Genomic DNA, 26,246 nt, shown 5'->3' on the forward strand with positions numbered 1-26,246 from the left:
CGCAAACCTACCTGTAGCAAGGTGACGGTGCAGTTGGTTTTATCGTGGCCACAACTGAGGTTGAGTCCCTCATCATTTTTAAACTCAACACCTGTATATCTCATACTATTCAATTTCATGTTACAAGTTCTGGTTTTCACATATTTTATTGGGTTAGTTTTAATTTCTCTCCCTTGGTGAGGACGTTCTAATATGTAGTCTTTGTGTGTCTTTGTGTTGTCTTCCAGCATGCAAACAGGCCAAGACCCCTCTACAGAGGCGAGAGGAAATCTGCCCTGGGCCTCAGTCTCACATGTAGGCCACCTTTGAAGACACCTGACATGAGGTCCAGTGGACCCGCAGTGTCTGCCATCCAAAGACCTGAACTGAGCCTCTTCTCACCTCGTGGAATTCAGAAAGGTCATGAAGTGCCTGTCCCTGACACGCCTCACGCAACATTCAAGCACTTTGCCCCGGATCCTACACCCATTGTCCAGCTGAGGGACAAGAAGCCCCATTTTTCCTCCCTGGAAGATCCCTAGGCTCCCTCCAAGACACATGGCCCTGGGCACGCACTCAAGCCCCAGGTACAAGCCATGTATCTGGATGTCAACTCCTAACCCAGCCCACAGGCTGCTGGACCTACTGTGGACCGGGATGCCAAAAATCAGCATCAAGGCACCAGGCAAGAGACCTGCCCAGGTCCCAGTGCAGACTTTCCAGATCCTCCCAAAGAAGCCGAAACTCACTCCCTTCCAGGCCCCTAAGAAGAGCACTCAGAGACCACATCTGGGGGCTTTCCAGACTCCCCAGCCTCCACCACAGAAATCTGGATGTAAACCCACTGCGGGACGCCAGGTGACCAGAAAGATGCATGCCCAGGGGAAAAGCATTGATCTCCCGCCTCCACACAACACACCTCACCTGAATACGACTCAGCCCTGCATTGTGGCCCATCGCCCAGCACTGAAGCGTGTCCCGGGCTAGCCCCTCAGAATGCTCTTCAGGAGATTAGACAATGGCTGGTGGAGCTCCAGACTCCTGACTGCTCCCTCCTGCCTTCCAGCTGAGAAGCCAAGCCCTCTCGGGCAGAGCCCTCCCACAATAGAGACGTCTGAGGGGCACTGTGCCCGACTCCCACTGAGTGTCTGGAGAATGACCTCCAGGTTTCCTCTTCCTCTGAAGAGAGTGACTGGGAGGGAGACACCTCCTGCCAAGGAAGGCACGTCCTCCCGCCCCAGGACACCTGGAACTGACTGTCCAGTGAGGAGGAGAAGTCACAAGGAGCAAGGTTTTTCTCGCGAATCAGCCATTCCCCATCTCTGCTCAGGCTACACATGGTGGAAGCCCAGACGATGCTTGTGAACACACACAGGCAAACACTGCCCTCTTTCATGATGGAAGCAGTAGTGACGATTCAAAGGTCACTAATCAAACTGGAATAGGAAGTTGTTTTACATTGAAATCCATTTGACACTACTGAGTTCGATTGCAGGGGTAAGGTCTCAACTAAAAGATAATAGGAAATGTATCTGTATCTCTCCTCCGATTTCAGAATTTGGGGAAAATTGGTAAAGGGTTCAAAATAGTCGGTGGCAAATTGTAAAGAGTTCCTTGACCTGGGATGAAATATGTTGACTCTGTGCGGTTATTTCTGTGGAAATCCTGATGCGGGATATTCTCATTGCTTTGTTCCTTTGTGTTATTAAATGTCATTAGAAAGTTGTGTTTTAAAATGTTATTTTGTTATTAATAAAATTCTCCCAAGTGTGACCTGTGGTATGCACTTTTGATTTCTAGGCATGCAGACCATTTTAAAAATTTCTTTGACTCATCCCAGTTAAAGTGACTGGGTGAAGCATTGTTTGGCAGGACCTAGGGCAGCAAAGTTTGAGATCCACTGGAGGTGGTGAGCAAAGATTTCACCTAAGTCACCTGTGATCTCCATTTTCTCATTCGGGAAAAGCTCTGAGTAGGATCCAGAAAATTCCCCTGCCTTGGTCAGGAACATTTCCTTAGGAAGAACAAATGACTGCTCCTACCTCCCTGTGGGACATCCGTTGGCGAGTGCTTCTTTCAGTTTGCTGGATTCTGTGCCTTCCAAGGAGGGCAGCCCCTGGTTGAACGCACAAGGTCATGAAAAAGAAGGGAAAAGTCAAGATGGCACATTTGGACAATACCCCAGCCTGCCATAGCTTCTGAAGTGCTCTAGTCTCCTTGGGACCCAGGACAGCGTTCCCTCCTTTTGGCCTAGGTCATTTCACTGGAAACCCAGAGTTGAGAACACTTTAGCTAGTAATCCTTCTCACAATTCCATACACATTGATTTTTCATGGATGTACAGTGCTCAACGTTAGGAAATTATGAGTTTCATATTCTAGGAAGGACCCATCAGTTCCCTTTCTCACATGGTCCCTGGGGACTTGGATGCTGATCCCTCCAGACCCTCTTCTAGTAGCACTAAGCCTGATAAAGCAAGCACAGGACACACATTCCCTGACAGGAAACCATAGACATGTTTTGCTCTCAAAACAAGCACAGTGGGTTTAAGGGAAGTTCACCCATGGTCTCCCTGAAAGCCTAAATTTTTCGCTTACACTCAGGACATTGAGAGAAGTGTAGAGGAGACAACAGGGTCTCAGCAGGGCAGCCTTCAGGAAACATCCTGTGTTCCTACCTTCGAACAACATGGATTCAGCATCTACTGTGTGCTCCCACGTTTGTTAGAGTGCCCTGAGTGCGAGGCATTGAGCTGGGAAGCTTAACACATTACTGGAATTATCTCTGCTCTACCTTGGTAGTTATGGACTCTAAATCCTGTGCCAGAAAGGAAGATGTGGAAATAGGAGATGAGGGAGCAAGGACATTGAAGGGAGATACGCGAATTGGTGGGAGAATGGTATTGTGTCCTAGTATATTTTCAGCTGCTCAGGAACAATTAGGAAGCCATCCTTGCACCATTATGTTGGCCAATGGCAGTTCCTGGGCACTTGACCGGAAATAGAACATTCTGCAAAGGGAGGAGCGGTTCCTCTGCAGCCTTTCCAGGCAGGCAGGAGCAGTTCCAATGCCCCCAGGATACATTGGAAACAATTCTGTGGGCTCCTGCCCACCATTTGCTAGCTTTCTATGTCATCAAGAGCCATTCTTGGGTCCCTGAGCTGAAGTCGAAAACTTTGTGGTGGCTCCTCCTGGCTAAGGACGCCCACACTGGGGCTTTCTCGCAGCTGCAAGCCACTGCTGGGCCTCTGACATAGCTCTAGATTTGTCCAGAGGCTCAAGCAGCCAAGGACACACTTCCTGGTTCTTTCCTTCTGGCACGCAATGGCCTCTGCCTGCCAGATCGACAACAATATTTCAGGAACGCCATCAGACCAACAGCTTCTTTTCCCTAGAGGGACAGTCTGGGAGCTGCAGTGTCTTCGTCGTCTCTTGGGGAACCTGCATACACATCTTCAGTCAATCAAACACTGTTCGGAAATAGAGTAACTCTATTCATTGTGGAAAAAACATAATCAGACATATAAGCCATCAAGACAACAGGTAAAATAATAAAAATAATGGTGAATATCATTGAGAACAATGAGGATCATCAACCCAATGATGCTAATCCCAATCATTATAATATTGAAAATAATGCTCAGCCTCTGAGGAGGGCAAATAACGTGCAGATTCTCTTCAAGAATTACAGTCAACTGAAACGCTCTGCATTCGTATACCAGAGAGGTTGCTGTCAGGTCAACTTCATGCTTCTAAATACAGAGAAACTGATAAGGAGCCCACAGTGTTCACTTCTTCTCCATACTGTGCTACATGGATTGATTGAGATCCCCTTAACAAGGTCACATAACGTTCAAGCAGTAGAAAAGTGTGACAGAAAAGGAAACTGCCACTCTGACTCTTCTGCAGGCACCTTAGAAGCTGCATTACGTCCAGGGGAGCTGTTCCTGTACCCGCTTGTCAATAATGAGACTGGAGGAGCAGAGCTGGATTTCAGGTGAGTCTCCACTCCAAGTTGACATCTCAGATTATCCCTGTGAGAAAGGGGACATTAGCAATAACAGAGAGTGATGTGACTTTAGGCAGTGGGGTACAGATTCTTTAATTTTCATAGGAATTCTGAGAAAGAGATGGATAAAATATATCATTTCCAATGTTAATTATTACATGAGGTTCAAATCCCAGAGACAGTAGACCCCAGTCCCTGATGTGTGTGGGGCAGTGAGTAGCTAAGGAAACTTGGTGGGTTTGGCTATGGGAACTGAAAGCCTAAATAAGTGATTTGTTCATACTTAGTTCAAACATATTCACTTCTCATTTCTTGGAAGCTAGTTAAAAACGGGTCATGAAGATGACAAACGAAATAAAACAGCTCTGACCCTGCTGAACCTGTGAGGCTTCCTGTCTAGTGGAGGAGAAAACAGTTTTTCCACATGAATTTGAATTTGAAAACTGCATGGAATGGCGTCTGAATCCAAGGAGATAAGAAACTTTTCAGAAACCTCATCAGATTAATAGGTTCTTTTCCATAGAGGGAGAGTCTTTGAGCTGCAGTGTCTATGTCTGTCTCTTGGGTAACCTACATACACATCTTCGGTAAATCAGACACTCTTCAGAAATAGAGAAACTCTATTCATTGTTGAATAACGATACCCACAAATATAAGCCACACAGACAATGGATGTAATAATAAAAATATTGGTGCATATCAACGATAATAATGATGATAATCAACACAATGATGCTAATCCTAATAATTATAATATTCAAAATAATATTCACTCTATGAAGAAGTTAAAGAAAGTAAAGAGTCTCATCAATGACAAGTACACATCCTGGGTGTGATCGAGGTCGTTTTGAGTCAGAGTGCCAGCTTCACATGATGCAACACACTTGTTCCCTGAAGCCAAAGACCCATAGCAGAAGAGATGAGAAATACAAACTAGATGTTGGTATGTGCAAACATGGGGACTCCTGCATGAACTATGGGTGCCTTGGCATTAGGTCTAAGAATAAAAGGACTCTGGTTGCAGTCATTTCATCAGACACATGAGTTTTCAGGAGGTAGGACCACTCACGGATGTTGTAGGGCTTACTGACTTGAAGTCAGGCATCCTGCTTCATGAATGGTGTGCACCAACCCAGCTGATTAGGAACAGAAAATACCCAGCATTATGTTACTTCAAAGTGTCTGGCTGCCCTTCTGTCATCTGCCCGTCCCAGATGCCACAAGGATCAGACATCTTGGTCCTATAGATTGGAACTGAGATATTGTAGGGCATCTGCTTGTCTTGGTCCCATTTTGACCCATTCTTGCTGGGAAGCAAGGAAGACTAAGCCCTCCCATCGTCCTGGGTGGAGATAAGGGAACCAAGAATCCCTGACCTTGATGGATCCTGGAACACCACACATCAAAAGAGCTTCTGGGCTCTAAGGGCTGATGTAGTGCCTGGAGCTTAATGTTCCACACAACCAAGGATTCTGAGTCCCAGGAGAGAGGGCCATGTGTGGTTTCAGAGTCTTGCCCATTTGCAGGGATCGTAACCGAAGCAGCCACCTGGCTGAACCACAGAATGCTGTTTGGCATCTTGCAGAAGGGAGGGCTCCACCCAGAGTCCTTCCTCCTCTACCAGGCATTCTTCTTCAAGAGGGGTACACACTTGAGTTCCCATATGATCCTATCATCTCTTGCGGGTTGTTTACCTTTTCCCTTCCTGATACTGGTGTTTGTCTCATGGAAACATTTCATGGTGCAATCCTAGGATGCCAACTCAAGCTTCACCATGAAAGTCCATCTGGGTACTTTGTCATAGACTCAGAGGAATCTACATATAATTTAAATCTTTTAGGATAATATATCAAAAGTATAACGATTAGTATTCACATCATTATGATGGTCATTTTGATCGTTACTATCCATCATTATTTTTATTATGATCATTCTTGTCATTGATAATTTTTGTGGTTGTTGGCATACAGCAGTCTATAGAGATTCTCTGTTAAGAAGGGTGTCTGATTCAATGAAGATGAGGAGGATTCACCTACAGACACAAACACACACAGCCAATCCCCGGGTGATGCTGCATCACATGGGGTCCTTTTGGAAGTTGATCTTCTGATATTTCCATGTACCCTGTGGGGCAGGGACCATGCCATGCTTGCTACAGAGGCTTCAGGAAGGTGTCTTCTCCTATCTTGAGCAGCTGGAAAAAATTAGAAGCACTTTGATGGTCCTAGAAACCATATGTGCAGGTCTGTGAGCCAAAGAAAGGAACTCCTAGGACAAACCTATCCAATACGATGTTATCTATGTCAACTCTGGGGCCTCGCAATCCCTTCACTCAGCCTGGGGTGATGATGCCCTCCAAGGGCCCTGGGTGGAGGTGTGGGAAGTAAGAAGTGGGGCCAGTCAGGAGCCCAGCATGATTTGATGGCGGAAGGGCAGCTGTACAGTGAGTGATGATGTGTTGCTGTGTGAATAATGTGCTGGGCAGGTGGAGCTCTGAGCCGGGGGGAGGTTCTGCTGTCACTTTGGAGATCCGCCTGTCTTGTTGCTAGCCCTGCCCAAGAAGCCATCTGATCAAACTACTGACACCTGTTGAGTGTCGTGGGGAAGGCAGGCCACAAACCTTGGTGCCTCCACCTCCACCCAGGGCTCCTCTCCAAGAAGGTTTTGCAGACCCCCCCATATGACCCATGCCCTCCTGCGGCTTGTGATATTTTCCCCTCCTGCTGTTCCTCTAATCCATCATGAAGCACAACCATGATGCAGTGCCGGGACTCTCCTAACTAGCCCAGGAGTCTCCATCTCTGTACACTGTCATACCTCACATGCTTAGCAGAACCTGTATGCTAATCTCCATCCCCATTTTCACGTTCTTAAAAATTTTCCTATTTACGTCAGTATAACTCTCACGGTTATCTTCTGGTGCTTCACTACGTTGTCATTATAAGTGTTTTTCTTTTCTTTTACACCAATCACTTTTGGGTTTATTATTGCACAGCGCTGAAAAGATTTTTCTTTATTTCAGAGGTGTGTCCAATTCCTGAGGACTATTGGGACAGTCCCTTACTGACAGCATACACACAGCAGGTCCGGGGCTGCCCCTGTACCATCTAGTGCCCATTCAAAGAAAGATATTCCTAATAGATTATCTGTCCCCTGAGAGCCAGGGGTCACCTCCTGCCTGCAGTGGACACTGGGGAGGGCATGCTAGTCCCTCCCTGATCCTCCAGAAATGGTGACAAGCACCCATGAGTTCCTAACAAGCATGTGTGGAGCCCCACAAAGCCAAGGAGTGCCTCTGCAAGAACCAGATTCCTCCACAAGATTTCCTATGTGAAAGGAGGGGCCCAGACAACCTTGGGGCAGCTGTGGTCCTCCTGACACTCCAGAATTATTCTAAATCACCTGGGAGACTATGGATCTACTCCAGCCTTCATTTAACGGCAGGAGAAGGATTCACCTCCCGCCAGAGTCTCCTAAGGTTTTTCTAGTCCATTTAGGTGTCTGGGAACCGCCCACAAAATATCTGCAAGGAACTCCAGGAATTTCAAAGATCCCTCTGGTGTCCAGGGATGTCTGCAGCTGTCCTGAAAGCACGGAGAGCAGAGCTGGCCTCCAATAACCTTTGAAGGTTCACTTCCTCCAAGGAGGCGGGAGCCCAGGTGGCTCCTGCATACATGGGCAGCACAGAGGAGTTGTGGAGACCAGATGTCCCCATTTGGGTGTATGGGAGACCAGATGTCCCCACTTGAGAGTCTGGGAGACCAGATGTCCCCACTTGAGAGTCTTGGAGACAGATGTCTCCATGCAGGAATATGGGAGACAAGAGGGCAGCCAGGCAACTCTGCTGTGAGGGCTGATGGAGTCCAGGAGGAGCCCTGTTCCCTGCAGTACAGAACACTGGGCCCCAGGGGGAGGACATGGTGTAGCTCTTCGGTCCTGCCTTCCTGTAGGGAACCTGCCCAAGCAGTCACCTACTGAACTGCTGAAAACTGTTGAGTGACCTATGGAAGGCAGGACGGGATGAGGGTCCCTATACCTCTGCCCTCTAGACTCTGATAAGCTAAATTCCATCTACTCTGTTCAATATTAACATCATTATTAGCATTATTTATGTCTTTATGGTCATTATCATGGTTACTCATATTTATTTTTATTATACTGTTCCTAGGAATCATTTTTGTGTTTGTTATTATGAAATGTTAAAGAGATTTTCTTTGTGAAAGAAGGGTCTGATTTTCTGAGGATGATTAAGGGGGTCCCTGCAAGTAGATATACACTCACTGGTCTCAGGCTGACACTGGACTGCCTGCTGCCCTTTAAAAGCAGGAGCCTGCCTCCAGGGGCCCTACTTATGCCTCAGTTGGTCTCTCTCCTCTGACCAGCTTCTGTCCCGTCATCCCCTAAGCCTCTTCATCCCCATGTCCTTGGCCTCAGTTCCTCTGCACTGGTTTTCCCCACAGCTCCCCTCATCTCCTCCTCAATCTAATGCTGTACTTAGATCTCCCATGGGCAACTGGGAAGGTCAACTTCCTACCAGTAACCCCCAGTTTCCCTGCTCCCCATCCAGGCCCAGGTCCCATCTGGCCTTCCCCCTTCCCCGACCCACCAACCACCCTGACCCAGGTCCCCTTGTAAGCCCAGCATCCACTCCTTCTCCCACTCTCTTCCCATTTCTGTCCCTTCCCTGACTCACTTCCTGTTGCCTTCCCAGGTCAAAGACCTGTGGCTCCTGCCCCAGGTCACCTAGGATGTGTTGCCTGCCCTAAAGCTTTGTCCCCAACTGCAAGTACCTGCATGTTAACTTCCTCTCAGACAAGGACATCCCCCTCCCCAAGTTGCACTAGCAGCCTTCAGCGCTTCTCCCTCACAAACATGTCCCTTCTTTCTGACCCTTCAGGAGTGTCAATGCCCCTCCATGTCCCCCTGAGGCCCTGCTCTCCCAGAAGCTGTCCCTAATCAGTAGGTCTTAAGACCCTGCCAGGGTTCCTGCCTTTTCCTCCATCATGACATGAGAGTGAAGCCTCTCCAAGGGCTCCATTTGGGAGGAAAAAAAACATCACAGAGGCTAATCCAACTGATGCAAAACAAACCCCCTTTAAGAGAACTTCCTTTAGAAAATACCATGCCTAAAATAAGGCAGAGGGAAATTTAACTTTTATATGTAAGTGTAGATTACAGTCATCCCAGAATTGAGAGCCATTACTCAGGAGCAGACTTCAGCCACTTAATTGCCCCTTTCGGAAAAGAGGGATGAAACTCTGAAACGGATCTGGAAGAGGTGGGTGGAGCTAAAGGACAATGTATAACCAGCCTTACTTAGGAATGTAGGTACCAAAGCATTAACTATTCCATCACAATGAAAACAGCAATGGGTGCAAAACAGCATTATCAACATAATTTATAAGGAATGGAAGAATGCTTTACAGCATATACAGTTTTACCAAGTTAGCTATTTAAGCCATTTGGCCATCAGTGGTATGGTTACATAATAATAAATCATCATAAATTGGAACTTAATCCAATAACGAAAAGGTGATTCAACACCTGAACCTTTTTCGTTTTATACGATAGTTTGACCTTCGAAAACATTTAAAAATCATGCCAAATGATGGGGAGAGTGTTTTTAATCCAGAAAATTACAGGAAACATATTTAACAGTGAATGGTTTGCACTGGAATGGTTTGCAGTGGAAGCCTTTGCACTAAACGTAAGTCTGGGCAAACAGTGGAACCCCTTTCTGTCCCCAGTTTTACCCTCCCTCCCCCTCCTCCCCCGCCCCTCCCTCCACAGTCAGGGAACAGAGTGAGGACGCACCGCCCGGGAGGAACACACCTTCCCGCGCTGCGTCGCGATGTGAACCCCCGGGACGGGATGTGCACACAGGACCCGGCGTCACGGGAGCCCCTGGTGGAATCCCCGCACGGACATGGCCTCCCTGAGGGCGAGGGAAGGGCGGGCTTGCGGACCGCGGGTCAGGGACGGAGGGAGGGTCTCGGGAGTGACCGCGGTCTGCGGGGCCCCGGGCCAGGGGGAGGGCGCGGCGACCCGGAGCCGCCCTCCAGGGGGCAAGAGGGGCAGAATCCCCCTCCCATGGGGACTTGACCCCAAGCAGGGTGTACAGGGGAGACCCCGTGGAGACAGGAAGACAAAGAACGGAGAGCAAACCGGCTCGGACTGATTTTAAGCAGAAACTGACGCGCCCACAGAACCGGCAGCAGAACTACCCGGGGCCTCTCGCGGCCCCACGGAGCTCCTCGCGGGGCCGCGCGTGCGCGGATTGTTACGCCCCGGCGTCCCGACTGCGCATGTGGAGGGCGGGGCGATGGCGCCCTGAATCGCTGCTGTGACACAGAAATAGGGAAACTCACGCCCTGGGGGCTGACCTTTGATTTGGGAAATCTACTTCCGGGTCTGCAGGAAACTGGGAGCTCTGGGAGGCGGGGCTTGGAAGGAGGGGGCTGTGGGCGGGGCCTGGGAGGCTGGGCGTGTGTGGGCGGGGCCTGCGCGCCTCAGCCCCGTGCGTTTCCGGTCTGCCTGTACTTCCGCCTGCGGAAGTGGAGTCTGTGCGTCTGAATCCACGCGAGGTGCTGGGTGTCAGTGGGGCTGCGCTGCGCCCCCTGCAGCAAGTTAAATGATTCGGATACTTCTCGGTAAAAGCTTAGAGTTAAGGGGCCGCGCACACTGAATGCGGAGATGTTTCTTTCTCAGCAACCTGAAATGTGTTTAAGTCAAAAACCTGCACAGTGAGCGTGTCGTGAGTCCAGCAGATGCGACTCGGCTGCAGCGGCGCAGCGCCCGCGGTGCAGGCGGATGTGCGCCCTGGTTGCACTGGGTTCATCTGTGCCTCCAGCACGCAGAATAGGTCATTTACAAGGGGAACTGGAACGTGACTCGCCACACTCGGTGTGGTCGGAATGTGCAATTTCACACTAAAGACCTCAGAATGTAGTTTCAGTCTCTGTTCCCCATTCACCTGGGAGGCAGAGACTCAGCGCTGGGCTCAGTTCAGGGACTTCACTGGATGGGATCTGGGCAGATCGCTCACCTGGTGCCGTCATGCTGAGTTTGGGGTTCTGGCCCAATCTATGTGCAGCATGTGGGGTGGGATGAAAGTTTACATCAGCCTCCTTGTGCATGGGAGTTTACAGCATGGCCCAGACCACGAGATTTGGAGGCAGCCTGGGGAAAATCATGAGAGCAAACATCAGACCTATTGTCTGTGAGCTGGAGAATGAAGGTCACTCCTGGCCAAGGTGCTTGGATGTTGGCTGAGAGGCGTCAGGGATATCCACTTCTTGTACTTATTTTTTTCCATGAGGTGAGAAGAAGCTCAGCTCAGGTCCTTTGATGGGGGACACTGCAGGGCACGTGGATGTCATATTTGGTTTCCTGATAGGTGCTGACTTGTGGGAACAGGCTCAGGACAGGTCTCTTCTTGGCTGTGAGGACAGGAATTGATTGGCCTGCTTGTATCCTGTAGGAGAAGACACCATGCATAGAATATATATTAAGATTTTCTTCATCAAGTGAAAATTTAAGTCAACCAAATAAAAGACATGGAACATGTAACACTTAATTTAGCAGTTAAAGAATCATTAGCAGTCATTTTAAATATGAAGTACTGAGTGGTAGGATAAAATCAATTAAATTATCAAAGTGAAAAAAATTTTACTTCAGATTTCATAGTATGGATATTATTAATATTGTCTCTAAGTGGAAACAAGCTCTTTCATACACTGTTCTAAGCATTAACACAGCTAATGAGCTTTTAGAGGCAGATTAATGACTAATAAATTTTGATGGACAATTTCAGAGTATTTTTAGCAATTTAAAAGATGCATAGAGGATTCTACCTTTTGGAGGCATCTGAAAAAATAAATTCCACATGTCCTCAACAGCATGCTGGCAGACACACAAGTAACAGTACAAAAATTTAGAGACAAACGAAAATTGGCATCCTAAAAGTTCACAGACTGGAATCCCATCGGCCAGAATGGAATTTTAACAACTCCCTCTCACAGAAGGGGCATAGTCTTGAAGCATATTGTGGTTACCCAGAAGAGAAAAAGAGCTGGGACCAGGGGAGTCTCACCCACAGATCATCACAGGACTCTGTCAGTTCCTTAAAATTTTGAGATGTCCTGGGACATTTGTGGAGTACAACCATCCTCTGCTGCTCTGACTACCTATAGAACAAACCATAACAAATGGGTGTACCCCAATTTCAAGTCCCCAAATGGGAGAAAAATTACTGGGACCCAGGCCTATTCAGTGTTTCAGTGTGAGACAGGTAGTGAAGCCCTGGACAAGACTGCCCTTTCCCTCATCTCAGATTCTTCTCCCAACTCCAGGTAACCCTCCAGGTTCTTCCATAATATACTTTCATCTAGGCTTCATTGCTTTTCTTCGTGTCATTTGCAAAGTTCCAAGATGTGCCCTGGTCCCAGCCTCTCAGTAATTATCCAGGAGTAGAATGGGCTCCTGAGTTTGGACCCTTGGAGGATATGGAACTCTTCTCTATTTCTCTCCATGTTCATGTCTTTGCCTAGAGATGTCTTTGCACACAGTGTAAGAGGAAGAGACACAGGATCCATAGGTTCCAACGCCGAAAGATTGCTTAAAACTCCCACGTTCCTCACGTTTGTCCTTGTTCCATCTCACTTTGAATTATGTTAAAGGGCCTGGGGTTCCTTGGTGCCTCAGGCTTCCATGGTTTCAGGTTCTCCTTCACCTTGTTTGACCCCAAGGGTTGAGGACTATGGCCCTGTCCCAGCACTTCAGAGGGTGCCTCCTGCTTCTTGCCTTGTGCCCAAAGGCTCTGCAGTCCTTGCACTTCACCTGTGGGTGGAGGAGGAGGTGGTCACTGAGTCAGCAGAAATCACAGGCAGATTTAAAGGTGAATATACTGTTGTAGTTTGAGAGATGAATATTGGTTTCAGAAAGGAGACATTGTCACGTGACCCTTTATGTGCCAACATGTTAACAATATTGTCCTGCCCAAAGCCTGTGTTGATTAGGGGTCCTAGGAGGATGGATTAGATGGTCTAAAGGTGAGGAGACTGAGCCAGATTTAAAGATTTGGATAAACTCCAGCCTGGACATGACACTAAGTAGGAGTGAGGTTGTTCCTCCAAGTCTCGGAATGGACCCATGTGCCTGGTGATGAGGTCCCAAGGTAGGCAATCCTTGGATGAGAAATGACAAGGAAGTTGTGGACACAGAATTGTGCATGTCTGAACCCTGTCTCTGGATTTCATGCCATCCCCTGGTTCCCGATAGACATAAGCCTCCACTTACCCTGGGATCCTCCTCCTCTGGTAGGGAAGCCCTCTGCGCCACTGGTCCCTTCTGTTGCTTCTTCCCTTTCTGGGTATTAAAGAGTCTGGAGGGCCTGTCCTGGGTGAAACGGCCCACCATTTGCCTCATCTCCTCGGAGAGTCACCTCAGTCTTCCTTGGGACTTGATTTTTGGATTTCCTGAGTCAAAAGAAAAAGAAAACTTTCAGATTCACAGAGACAGAAGTCCCTCGTGCACCTTATTCAGTGAGGGATGAGGAGGCATCATGACCACTAAGTCAGACACATTTCTCACAAAGAGATGTATCATTCCCAAACTTTTTCCATCCTCTTTCCTGATTACATAACCTCAGTAGAAGACTCTGACTTAAACAAGACACGTGACTTGTAAATGGTGAATTTAGTTTTGCACACTTGAATGACTGATTTTACAGAACTTGTTTAGACATATTACATTTCATTGCTTTAAGAGAAAGAAAGAAAACATTTGCTTGGAGTTACAAAATAATCAAGGTTATGGGAATGCTACATTTAATCCTGTGGCACACATATTCAAAAATTCAGAACAAAGTCTGCTTTCCTCTTCAAAACTTGAATGCCATATTTGACATGAGATGAGGAAATTCCAAAATATAAATTCCAAATTAAATATAGAAAAATTATTTTCCACTCTACTAGAATGACAGCTTCACAGCTGAGAGTCTGGGCTGTTTATTGACTCCTTTATCTTCAGTGCTTTAATTTTAAACTAAGTTCTAATAAAGGTGAAATGAATATATTTCATCTAAGGATGAACAAATAAATTACTCTTTAAATTTCCGTAACCAAAACTGCCAGGTTTCCATAACTGCTCACACACTGTCTCATTCAGTTCAGGGTGTATATTGCCTTCGAAACTTGAACTTTCATGTAATAATCAGCATTTACAATGATGCATTTTTCTCAGTCTCTTTCCTAAGAAATTCTATTAAAATGAAAGAGTCTTTCCACAATCACTTAAAGCCACATCACTACATACTTTTACCACTGTACTATTTCTCTGAGGGATGATCTGAGGACCAAATCTGTAGAGAAAAGCAGCCTGAAATCCAGCTGTCCTTTCCCCCTCTGTCAGTGGATCCTCAGAAAGGTGGATGCTGGACAAACTCCTTTAGACGGGATGCGGTTTCTAGGATGGCTGAGGAGGGGTCGTGAGGAAGTTTGCTTTCCAGCCTGACTCTTATAATGTTTCAGGTTCTTCTGACTGTTCAGGTGATCTCATCCAACCAACTTAATCAAGTCACATTTGATCTGATCCCTTTTTGAGGCCATGCACCATAATTTGTTGTTTACCATTTCCATACATTTTAAAATATATGTGTACACATATGCATACTTTTAAAAACGTATATTTTCTCTAAGATTAAAAAAAATTTGTGGATATGTCTGTTTCTTCACCTTGCATTTTTTGGTAAAATATAAATAACATAAAATTTACCATTTTAACCATAGTTAATTGTACATTCTGTGGCATTAAGTACATTCACACTGTTGTGCAACCATCACCATCATCCATCTCCAGAGCTTTTCATTTTCTACACCTGAAAACCTGTACCGGTTAAACAGTTCTTCCAATGCATAGATATAGACACAGGTGCATTTCTCTAAGTAATAATCATCATTGATATGAAGGTAAACATTGCTTAATGGCTCACATCAATGTCTCCATCTGTAATCCGTTACCTCCTGGGTCATCCTAGCCCTCTCCCCTCCCTTGTCTGTAACTGCCCTCTCCAATCCTGAGAGGGCCCCTAAGGGGCTCACATCCCGCGCAGAATAGCGAGCTCTGAGCGTCCTGCACTGCTCCCAGACCACCGGCAGAGGGCGCGCGATCGCGCCTTTTCTGTCCTTCCCTGGCGGACAAGCGTGTTGCGCATGCACGTTCCGCCCTGGACCTCGAGGCCGTGTGTGCAGGGAGAACAAGGCCTCTGTTGCTTCCGGACAAGGTGGTGTCGCGTCTACAGTGAGTAAAATCCTGGTTGGGGTCGGGCTGCTGAGCAGGGAGCTTGCTGCGGCTTCTCCGGGATATATTCTCTCCGCTGTCGAGCTAGAGCCTTGCATATTCCGGGCCGTCCCCGCGTGTCTCGGTCCTCGGCCCCTCCTGCAGGGTCGTAACCAGGCTTCTCGTGCAGAAGGCCCCGCTCCCCGAGGGCTCGGGGGCGACATCAGAGCACGTGCAGCACCTGTTACGGATTCAAGATTGTTTCTGGGCAGAAATGTGGATACAGATTCAGAGAGAGGGAACCGCGTGGACAGTTGTGAAGGGAACGCACGAAATGTCCTGACTTTCGCTGGAAGGACCTGGGGACACGGAGGGGCCGGGTCAGGACACGCCCCGTCCCCGGGCGGCAGGAGAGACGTCTGCAGCTCCGTGCGCGCTTCTGTTCATTGTTAGCGGGTAATTTTTCCAAAACAGTGAAAGTCGTTGAAAAGATACTGAAAAATTGAAAAGTCGGTGTATTTAAATTCACAGTATTGTAAACGTTAACATTTTGTTTACATCCAAAGCATAACTTATTTCTTGGCTTTAAAGGAAGTTGCCTCATCTATACTGTATTTAAAATAATGCTCCTCAGCTTATCTTATTTTGGAATTGAAGTATTACCATGACTAGCATTTGCTCATGACCCAGTGAAAGTGTTAGATGACTTTAAGTTAATTTCAGCTTACTGACACGTTTTCTGCAGGACCTCACTGTGATAGACATTGTTAAAATAAATAAATCTAGGACACTTCCAAATTCATTAAATTTTTATAAAAAGACAAAGTAGGGAAAATACTGATTTTGAAACAAAAGCTTGTACTCAAAATGAGAATATATTGTTTAACATTACTTCGTAATCATTTACAATTTATTGAAAGATATCCTGAGACATCTAAATTCTAAATTTTATTGTTTAAAAAATCAGTTAAAACACATTCTGCTTACACTTAAAATCAGTTATGAACTGTGGCTCAATTATTCTGAGAGGTGAAATATTTTTAAACTATGTAGTAGTGATTTACAGTCCTTAAAAGGACATAGCAAGATTTCATTGGAGAGACCCAAGCAGGGTTGGCTTTCTTTTCCTTTGTATTAAACTATACACCCTCTAGAACCCTCGCAATGTTTCAATTCTTGAATATATCATACATATGAGAATAAACATCTTGTCTTCTCTAGTGCCGCATTTTTCTTTTTAATTTCAAAAGTGTTACCAGTGTGGTTCTACTGAAATGTTCTCTTAACAAATTCAGAACAAGCTGAACTGATGTGTTGGCTAAGAGGTGCTATGTAAAGACAATAATTTTTGTTTTACTTATAAAGGTGTATCTTACCCTGTTTAACCTTATGTGTGGTGATGCTGGGTGGGAGTTGAGAGTATTAGTATTAAAGAGCAGCTTAGTGAATTAGCTCAGTTCTCACAACAGTGTGTGGATCTGCCCTGCACCCTCCTGAGCCCAGAGAATAGGGAAGAATTGGTCCCCAGGTGCCAATGACAGCCAAGAAAGGTCTGCAGTATGGCTTTTAAGGTGAAAAGTGGGCTTTACAGGCTTGCAGTAATAGCCAGTTCTGAACTGTAAGGGGAAAACAAGGATTCACTCTGGATTTAGGAATTTAACCAAGGCCAAAGTACTAGTTACAGACGAACCAAGACTAGAACTCATTTTTTTTCTTCCTCTCAGACTTTCTTCTTTTTTAATTAATATAATAGATTAACTTCTTATTGAGATATAATTGACGTATAACATATTAGTTTCAGGTGTACAACATAGTGATTAGATATTTGTGTATATAGTGAAATGATCACCACATTAAGTCTAGGTAACATCCATCTCCACACACTTATAATTTTTTTTCTTGTGAAGAGAACTGTTCAGATGTAGTCTCTTAATAACTTTCAAAAATACAGTACAGTGTTATTAACTATAGTCACCATGCTGTGCATTATATCCCCATGACTTGTTTATTTTATAACTGGAAGTTTGTACCTTTTGACTCCTTTCACCCATTTCACCCACCCCCTAACTCCCACCTCTGGCAACCACCAATCTGTCCTTTTATCTGAGTGTTTTTTTTTTTTTTTTCAGATTCCACATATAAATGAGACCATACGGTATTTGTCTTTCTCTGTTTGTTTTACTTCATTTAGCATAATGCCCCCAAGGTCCATCCATGCTGTTGCGAATGTCACTCTTTTTTATGGATGAATCATATTCAGATATATATATATATATATATATGACCACTGAGGTTTCTTACGTGTCTCAGCTCCTGTAAATAATGTTGCAGTGAACCTGAGGGTGCAGATATCTTCTTGAGTTAGTATTTTCATTTCCTTCAGATAAATACCCAAAGTAGAATTGCCCATAGGCTGAGAGTATTTTGATAGCTTAGACCCAATTAAAAATAAAGACTGATCATTTTGCTGTTAATTCCCTGCAGACTTTGCAGAACAGGCCAAAACCCACCAAGTACTGAGACTTTTGGATGGTTTAGAACACCAATAGGATTTCAGGAATCACTCCATTTTTCATAAGTGCATCTAAATGATTAATTTAGTTAGAGGGAAAATTTTATGTTAAACTAGTTGTTCCTTGATTGGCTGTATCTTGATTGACATCCAAGGTAAACAGGGTCTCTCCATTGTATTGTAAATCTGATGACCTTATCAACTACATCAAAGTGAGTCCAAAAACAAGTGTATGTCTGTTCCTGGAGAGAATGAGCTCTGAGCTCAGAAATGTGGTGACAGCAACTCGACAACCTCACAGTATCACAGGTCTTCCATCTACTTAGGTTTTGGTGAGTACTGGAGGAAATTTCCCCTGGTCAGACCTAATCTCCTTTGTTTTGTCAGTGAACATTAATTATGAAGAGGATTGTTTACTCAGACTGAGGACATTTGTATTAATCATCTGAAGGCAGATTAGGTGATTGTGTGTGTGAAATTTCTGTTTATTAATAATCCATAAATTGTAGTCAAAGAGAAATTTCCCTTATGATTTTGCAGGTGGTTTTTCTGCAGTTAGTCTTGACAAGGAAGTAAGGAACACACAAATAAATGCATAGTGAGAAAGTAGATAAGTAACGCAAAGGAAAGGTAGCGTTCTACTCAAGACAAGTAGTTGAGAGGGAAAGGCTCACTTAGGTAGTGGTTCAAAGAAGGGATCTCTGAAGAAATGGCATTTAATCTCAGACTGAAACCTAGTGAGTATGGAGTGGTCCTGTGTGGGTCGATATTGGGGTGAAAATGAAGGATGATGATAGTGCTCAGTGGAGAGGTAACAGCAATGCTCAGTTGTGTGGTTCTGAAAAGTAGTGTCAAAGGTAAATCCTTGGATATCTAGTGGAACCATTGTCTGCCTTTGAAGACTAGAAGATGAGAAATTTTTATTTAAAAAAGAGTTAATGCCTTCATTTTGAAATATATTTCATTTTACGTGCCTGTAATACATAAAAGTGGAGATTATAGCTCAGACATGGAATCTAGATTTGAGTGTTTAGATATGAGTTTAGAGATAACAATGGAAGAAATTGAAGCAAGCGAAGGAGCGTTATGAGATTTCCAAGATAGCATATTGTAAGAAGAGAGAAAAGGAGTAGGATTGAACCTTGAGGTAGTTCACCACTATTGTTTGAGGAGGAGTCCTGGAAGGAGGGACTAGAATATTTTAACGACAGCAATCTTAGCTGTCAGAGAAGCCTAGGAAAAAGAAAGTTCCCAAAAGGAGATCATGTGCCAATAGTGCTTTGGTTCCAAGTAAAAGGCTGAGAACACACATTGAATTTAACTATGGGGGAATAAATGTGATCTTATCAAGTTTATTAACGTGAGGATCATTATTTTTGTAAATCAAAGAGGGAGGGAGTATGAGGAAGTTGTAACTGAATGCTGTTTTTTCAATTTCATTTTGAATGGAAAAAGGTCATGTGGCAGGAACTAGATGTAAATTGGTTAGAGGAGGTTTTTGTTTCCAGAATGGAGAGATGAATTGAGTTTAAGGAGATGGCTGTGGAAGTAATCAAGAGGTTACTGGTAAAGGAAATTCAGTTATAGTCAATATTTTAAAATATTTGTGGGAATAGGAGAGAAAAGGTTACAATTGGAAACGTTGGATTTCGTCAGGAATAGAGATGATTTTTCAGATTTTACAAGAGAGGATACACTGATGGGTTGGAATGCAGGAATAATTGTAGATTTAATAACAATGAGCTGAAGTAGTTCTTCAAATTATCTTTTTCGTCTCTGCAGTAGGAAGTGAAGCCATTTTTGAAAAATGAGGAAAAAGGTGAGAATTTGTGAGATTCGAAAGGCACAGGGAATGTTGAAATATTTATTAAGCATGGGAGAATGAGTTTATTCTTAAGCCATAGTAGGATGCCAGATATTTAGAAAAAGCCTTCAGGAGATTTGTGACACTGTAATTAGATTAGATCAATACCTAATCGTGTGCTGTGACAGATGCAGAGACATCTGGGGTCGGGGTCTGTATCAGCAGATGCAGAGATGATCTAAGGGGCATGAGAATTGTTGGTCTTGGTGTGTATATGTTGAAATGAGTATGTGTGTGTTGCAGTGATCAATAAAGATGAAGAGAGCTGGGGGCTGATTTTGGAAATTGGGGTCGCTGAACTGGAGGTTCCCATGTAGTAGGAGAACTTGAGTGTGGGGAGAAATTGTATGAACAGGCTAAAAGCACAAGGTGTGTGAGGGAGGAGTCTCTGGTCATGGATCTGACAGGTGACATGAACAGGTTAAATGTGGTTCTGGTGTCTGCCTTCAAGATGAGCAAGTTTAGGGATTTGACATGCAGAGGTGGGCAGAGCTCATTTTAAATTCTAACTCTGTCAATTTCTGGCCATGCAATTGTGTCATATAAATAAGCTTTCTGAACCTAGAGCACATCACTTGTTAAATGTGTAATTAATCCATAAAGGCAGGCTTATTGTGAGTATTAAATGAAATGTATGTATGTAAAAATATATATGTAAATTCTACTCAGAGAGTCTCAAGTAATACTAACAGATATTTTTTTCTGTCTTTCCAGTCCCTCAAAGCATTTTCATCATATCCTGTTCTTGGCACATCATCAGTGTTTGTTAATGCAGTACGTGTAGTTACAAACATTTTTTTAGGTAGTAAACTTTAGAGTTGACAAACTCTTTCATATACTTAAATTATTAAATGCAGAGATAATCTTGTTGATAAAAATAACTAGAACTCCAGACACCATGTCACTGAGATATCCCAAGGAGTCAATAAATTTCCTCCAAACACAAACCCCTTCATTCTGTATTGTATGAGCCTGTCGGTCTATGGGGTTTGTGCATCACAACAGTACAGTATGAGGAATGCACTCCTGCTTCTTTCCTGTGCAAGGGGTTGTGTGTGCCGGACTTCATGATAAGTCACTGAACGCTTGAGGGATGGGTCTTTGAATTGTTCCAGCCCAACATTAAAGACATTTCAGTGTTTCTTGGCCACATACGCAAGTCTATGAGGTATACAGCTAAGGTTGAGTCACTAAGGTTGCGTGAATCCCACATGTGAAGGAGCCAAGATGACTGAGGGCAAGTGTATCTCTAGGGTTAGGACAGGATACAGGAGAGAGAGTGTGGGGCAATAATGAGCTGAGACGGGTGTTGGAAAACCATGCTGGTGAACCTCACCAAGAATTATAAAATCAGAAATTCCAGAATGATGTCCTGGGTTATGGATAAGAGTCTCCATGTGACAGGAGTCAAGTTCTCCTAGGATTTGGTGCCAAGGATGGAATTAAATAATACATCTGAATATCAGGTCTAATTAAACTATAAAGCCCTATACTTTTGTTATTTCTGGAATGGGAATATTAATATCTTCTTTATGAGCACCAGTAGCCAAAGACGTCTTATTGTTGACCCTCCTCCCCATTTGTCCTTGTTCACTCTGCAGTTACATGTGGGTTGGACTGTGGGAGGGAGTCGCTACCGTGTGAATGTTTGCGGATTCAGGATGGGCATATCTAGAAATGTCAGGAAAGACTGGAGTCTCGTGGTTTCTTTCTCTCTTCTCAGCTTTGTCTGCTTCTTTATTGGACTGTCTCTGGGGAAAAATACACGGGAAGACGGGGGCGACTGAGTTGTAGACAATGCAACCACAGGTGAGTAGCACTTGCTCTTTCTCCTGAATTGATACCTTTGTCCAGGGGATGAGGAGATTTCTCTTCTTGGCCTGGATCTTCTGTGTGCCCCCTTGAAATATTAGTGCCAGTCACATTGCATCAGGACTCTGGGAGGCTCATGGAAGGTCAGAGACTGATAAAAAAATAATCCACTACCCAATGTTTACACTAATTTATTGCAGAAGAAAATTGTCTTTGAAGAAAAGGTGAAAAGTTGTTTCTTCTCCTCCATCCCATGGCCTCGGCTGGGAAGTAACTCACTCATTAACCCTGTTGGTGTCTGCAGTGGGCTTAGGCATGTGGTGAACACAGATGATAGAGATGAGTAAGAGCAGAAGTTTACAGTCTTGTAGGGAGGGAGATGTTTCTTCAGGTGAGTTCAGTCCATCAGTGTTTCAGATGCTGCAGAGGAGGGCTGTGTATATTGAGATGGGGGTGGGGGAGCAAGAGAGCAATGAGGAGTCATTTAGTTACTTTCTCCAATTTTAAACTTACTAAAGTTTTTATAGAACATACTTGAACATTTTAATAACTTAACAAAAGAAAAATTTCTCCTTACCACTCTTGTCCCCAACAACCCAGTTTCCCTCTTTATAATTAAACTTTGTTCAAATTTGAAAAAGCAAATAAATGTTTGGTGGTTATTGTTTTCTTAATATTGGCTGTGCATTGAGAAGGATTTTAATAGAATAAAACCTAAAGACCTGTGGCAGTTTTTGAAGGACTGGAAAGATCAGGTTCAATTGAGAGGCTACTATTACCCATGAGCATGTAGACAGGATGATGATACAGGAGAGGTAATGACAACCAATGCTTGGAGGTCCCAGAGAGAATTGACATGCAAAGCTTTACCACAGGAGGGTCAGGCTAGCACGTTCCTTACGGACAGCAGGCTTAGGGCTCCCTTGGTTTTGCTTCTGAACTGTAAGTCTTATGGCTTATCATGAACATGTGAGTTATGTAGAGAGAGACTACACCTATTTATCCAGGCCCAGTCAGTCCTGCAGAATGTTGGGCATTGCTATGTCCAGATTATTTCCCACCAAACCTCATCAGATAATCGTTCATATTGAGGTTATGTTTGCAAAATGTGCGTACATTTATGTGGATATATGTGAACGACACATGATGTGTCAGCACAGAGAAACATTGACTGGAACCCCAAGGAGTGTTAGAGCTTTCCGTGCATGCAGCAGCTCGTCCCCAGCACTATCACGTCCAGCATACTCCATGGTCCTTGCTAGGGAAGGCCCTGGCTGAATCAAAATGTCCTTGATGCTTTAGGAATCAGTGACCTTCAAGGATATAGCTGTAGACTTCACCCAGGAAGAGTGGGCCCTGCTGGACACGTCCCAGAGAAAGCTGTACAGAGATGTGATGCTGGAGAACATCAGTCATCTGGTCTCCGTGGGTGAGTCTCTCAACACCGATTTATTCAGTCAACAAGTATCCAGAACAGCTTCCCCACATCCCCCCACTCAGCCCTCATTCAGATTCCTTCAGGGTTATTAAAACTACTTGAAGATAATTTGTTTATTTCTTTATTTACTTACACCTATTTTGTCATCCCAAAAGACTTCAGATTTCCTGACCACTCTTTCATGTCTTTCTTTCTTCTTGATCTTTAACACCCAGGACTGTGCTGGGAATCCAATGGATATTTTTAAATAAATGAATGAAAGTATTAAATATTTACTAAATAACTATTCTTCTCTATACACTCACCTGGTGGTTAAAAATTTATTCGTGGAAATTAATCTAATTATCTATTTCCAATTACAAAATATATTGTTTTGGTGGAACCTCAATGCATTGGATTTTTTTTAAAAATTAAGTTCAGCCTACTGTGGGGACATTTAATCCCTCCTTTGTTGAAAACCCTGAGGTTTCCACACTCTGTCTTTGACTTTACGCCTGCACATCAGCAACAAGAAATTCTCCCTATGTTGTCACGTGTCATGATGTTCTTCCTGTGCTGGTGAAGGACCTTGAATGTCGTCATCATTCCAGGTGCTCTTCTCTGGGCTGTCCTTCAGTGTTCACCTTGTTCTTCCTTGATATTCTTCGCTGAAACTAAAGAGCATGCATGGTTCTCAGCACAGAATCCAAAACTGATGAACCATTTTTCCCCACAAACAGGGTATGAAGTCTGCAAATCAGATGTGATTTCTCAGTTGGAGCAAGGAAAGGAGCTGTGGAGGGAAGGAAGAGGATTTCCCGAAAACCTTTGTCCAGGTGAGCTCCAGGCTGCTGTGCTCAGTACCGGGAAGATCCTGATCCTGGGAGAGCAGGGCCTGGGAAATGTCAGCTGCATATTTCCTTGAGTGATTTATATTTTTAGAAAAGTGTAGAGGACATCAGGGCCTGTATTCTCTTCCGTACTTCCTCTTAGCCTCAGAAAAGGAATGCTCATGCCCTCTTGGAGATAAAGTTTCACTTGTTTCATTTTGACAGTTTTTCTTCTTTTTACCTTACTGACATCCAAACTTGATTGTATTGTTTCTCTTATTTCAATCCTGAAAATAGTTTCTAATTTCAGTTTCCTGACCTGTGTTCTACTCACTGATGTATTCCTCCTTTTCACATCGTTTCCCTGTGTAAGGGTCAGTGTTTGAAACATCCACACACAGGCCTTGCGTGCTTTCTACAGTTTTCCCCTTCTCATGCCACACTGCTAATTTATTCATTTTACATTATTTTAGACAGGAAAAGTGGCCCTGTAAAACAAGAAATAATATCTGTACAAGACACCTGCATGAAGGACCCGTCTACCTGCATGTCAATGGTAAGTTGCAAGGGAAGACACCCTCGTACTCCACATCAAAGACATGGGAACTGAAAGATCTTAGAAAGCAGCACAATCACGTGACTGTAATTTGAGTTGGGAGGAAACTTTAAGCCTCGGCAGAAAGTTTCATGTAGTTTGAAGTTAGGGAAAATATTAACGTGTGCTCAAAACCATAACCTGAGTTCTTATAAAAGGACAGTTGCATAAACATGGTTCATACATCTAATGTTTGAATCTAATGAAATCTTTAAAATGAATATGGTAGCTCTGCAGTTGAGATGTAATGAAAGAGGAAGTCTCTGCATTGTAGGAAATAACATACATTGCATATATAAATAATGTGGAGAAGATTTTGATAGGAGGTACTCACTGCATGATCAATTGAGAAGTCATGTGTAGAGAAGAGATTAAATGAACCTATATGAGAAATTCTTTAACAGCTTCTCATCTCCTTCAAATAGCAGAGATTCCACTCTGGAGAGGATGCCTATGAATGTAATGAGTATGGGGAAGTTTTCACTTACAGATCCACAGTGACTCAGCATGTGTTAATTCACATGGGAAGAAAACCCTATAAATGTAATGAGTGTGGGAAAGAATTCCACAAGAGCACTCAGCTTTCTATACACAAAAGGACACATACTGGAGAAAAACCCTATAAATGTAACGAATGTGGGAAATGCTTCAGCCAAAATGCTAACTTATATTCACACCAAAGGAGTCACACGGGAGAGAAACCTTATAAATGTAATGAGTGTGGGAAAGAATTCCATCGGAGCACTCAGCTTCATGTACACCGAAGAACTCATACTGGAGAGAAACCTTACAAGTGTAATGAATGTGGGAAACACTTCAGCCAAAGCACTAACTTACATTCACACCAAAGAACTCACACAGGAGAAAAACCCTATAAATGTAATGAGTGTGGGAAAGAATTCCCTCGGAGCACTCAGCTTTGTATACACCAAAGAACACACACTGGAGAGAAGCCCTATAAATGTAATGAGTGTGGAAAACACTTCAGCCAAACTGCTAACTTACTTTCACACAAAAGAAGTCACGTGGGAGAGAAATCCTATGTCTGTAATAAATGTGGAAGAGGTTTCTGTCATCCTTCATCCTTTAGTCAACATAAGAGAATTCACACTGAAGAGAAACCATAGGAATCCTTTGGGCAAAGCTCTGGCCTTAGACAGCCTGAGGGAGTTCACACTAGAGGGGAACCCTGTATATTAAATGAGTGTGGCCAGAACTCCAGGCACGTGTCTTACCCTTTACTTAAAGAAAACATCACATTGAATAGAAAAGCCTTCAATCAGTTCTCTGATCTTAGTTGATGTGAAAGACCAAACATTATAAATGTAGGGAAAAACCATCTTCATCTTCAACTCTAATGATTGTATACACCAGAGAACTCACACAGTGGAGAAGTTGTATGTCTGCAATCGATGTCAGAATATTTCTATTTATAATCTATCCTTTAAAGCAACGTGAGCAAACTCTACAGTGGAGACCCCCCAAAAAATTCTATGGAGAATCCTTTAACCTACACTTTATGCAAGTGTTCAGAATTTTGCCAAATGACCTCTTGTAAACAATGTGACATGAAAATGGAAGTTTTTGCTGTGATCTGGGAGTGTTTAATAAAGAATTTGTAATGTAATAAAAATTGGATTAAATTGTTTCAATAGATTACTACTTGTAATCATATGTACAGTAAAAGTTGTTCCTCAAAAACCTAAAATGTTGTTCAATTTATATTTGTATGCAGCTTTATACATAATTACAAAGACTTGGGTCAATCATAAAATAACCTAAATAAACTCAAAAATCATAATAGAAAATGATGCAATTTAACTATTATAGCAGTGTTTAAAAATGTTGTACGTATTAAAAATTAATACAAACGTGGAAGAATAAACACATAGTTTTTGAATAAAGTTTAATGTTAAAATAATACTCCTCTTTTTAAAATATCAAACCTGTC

At 43.8% G+C, this 26,246-nt stretch overlaps 1 protein-coding gene and 1 long non-coding RNA gene across 2 annotated transcripts; both read left to right on the plus strand.

Annotated features, from left to right (window-relative positions):
- Positions 1-21,381: 21,381 nt before the first annotated feature.
- On the plus strand, positions 21,382-23,684 carry LOC131393909 (uncharacterized). Its single transcript, XR_009216000.1, has 3 exons — positions 21,382-21,450; positions 22,756-22,882; positions 23,611-23,684. It is a non-coding gene; the product is annotated as an uncharacterized LOC131393909 (long non-coding RNA).
- Positions 23,685-24,178: 494 nt separating this feature from the next.
- LOC131393868 (zinc finger protein 239-like) lies at positions 24,179-25,422 on the plus strand. The gene is made up of 2 exons (XM_058524858.1): positions 24,179-24,256; positions 24,721-25,422. Exons 1-2 carry the CDS (start codon positions 24,227-24,229, stop codon positions 25,420-25,422), a joined length of 732 nt encoding a protein of 243 aa, XP_058380841.1. The 5' UTR covers positions 24,179-24,226.
- The last annotated feature ends 824 nt before the right edge of the window (positions 25,423-26,246 follow it).

The sequence above is a fragment of the Diceros bicornis genome, chromosome 29 (assembly GCF_020826845.1).
Source record: "Diceros bicornis minor isolate mBicDic1 chromosome 29, mDicBic1.mat.cur, whole genome shotgun sequence".
Classification (NCBI taxonomy): Eukaryota; Metazoa; Chordata; class Mammalia; order Perissodactyla; family Rhinocerotidae; genus Diceros; species Diceros bicornis.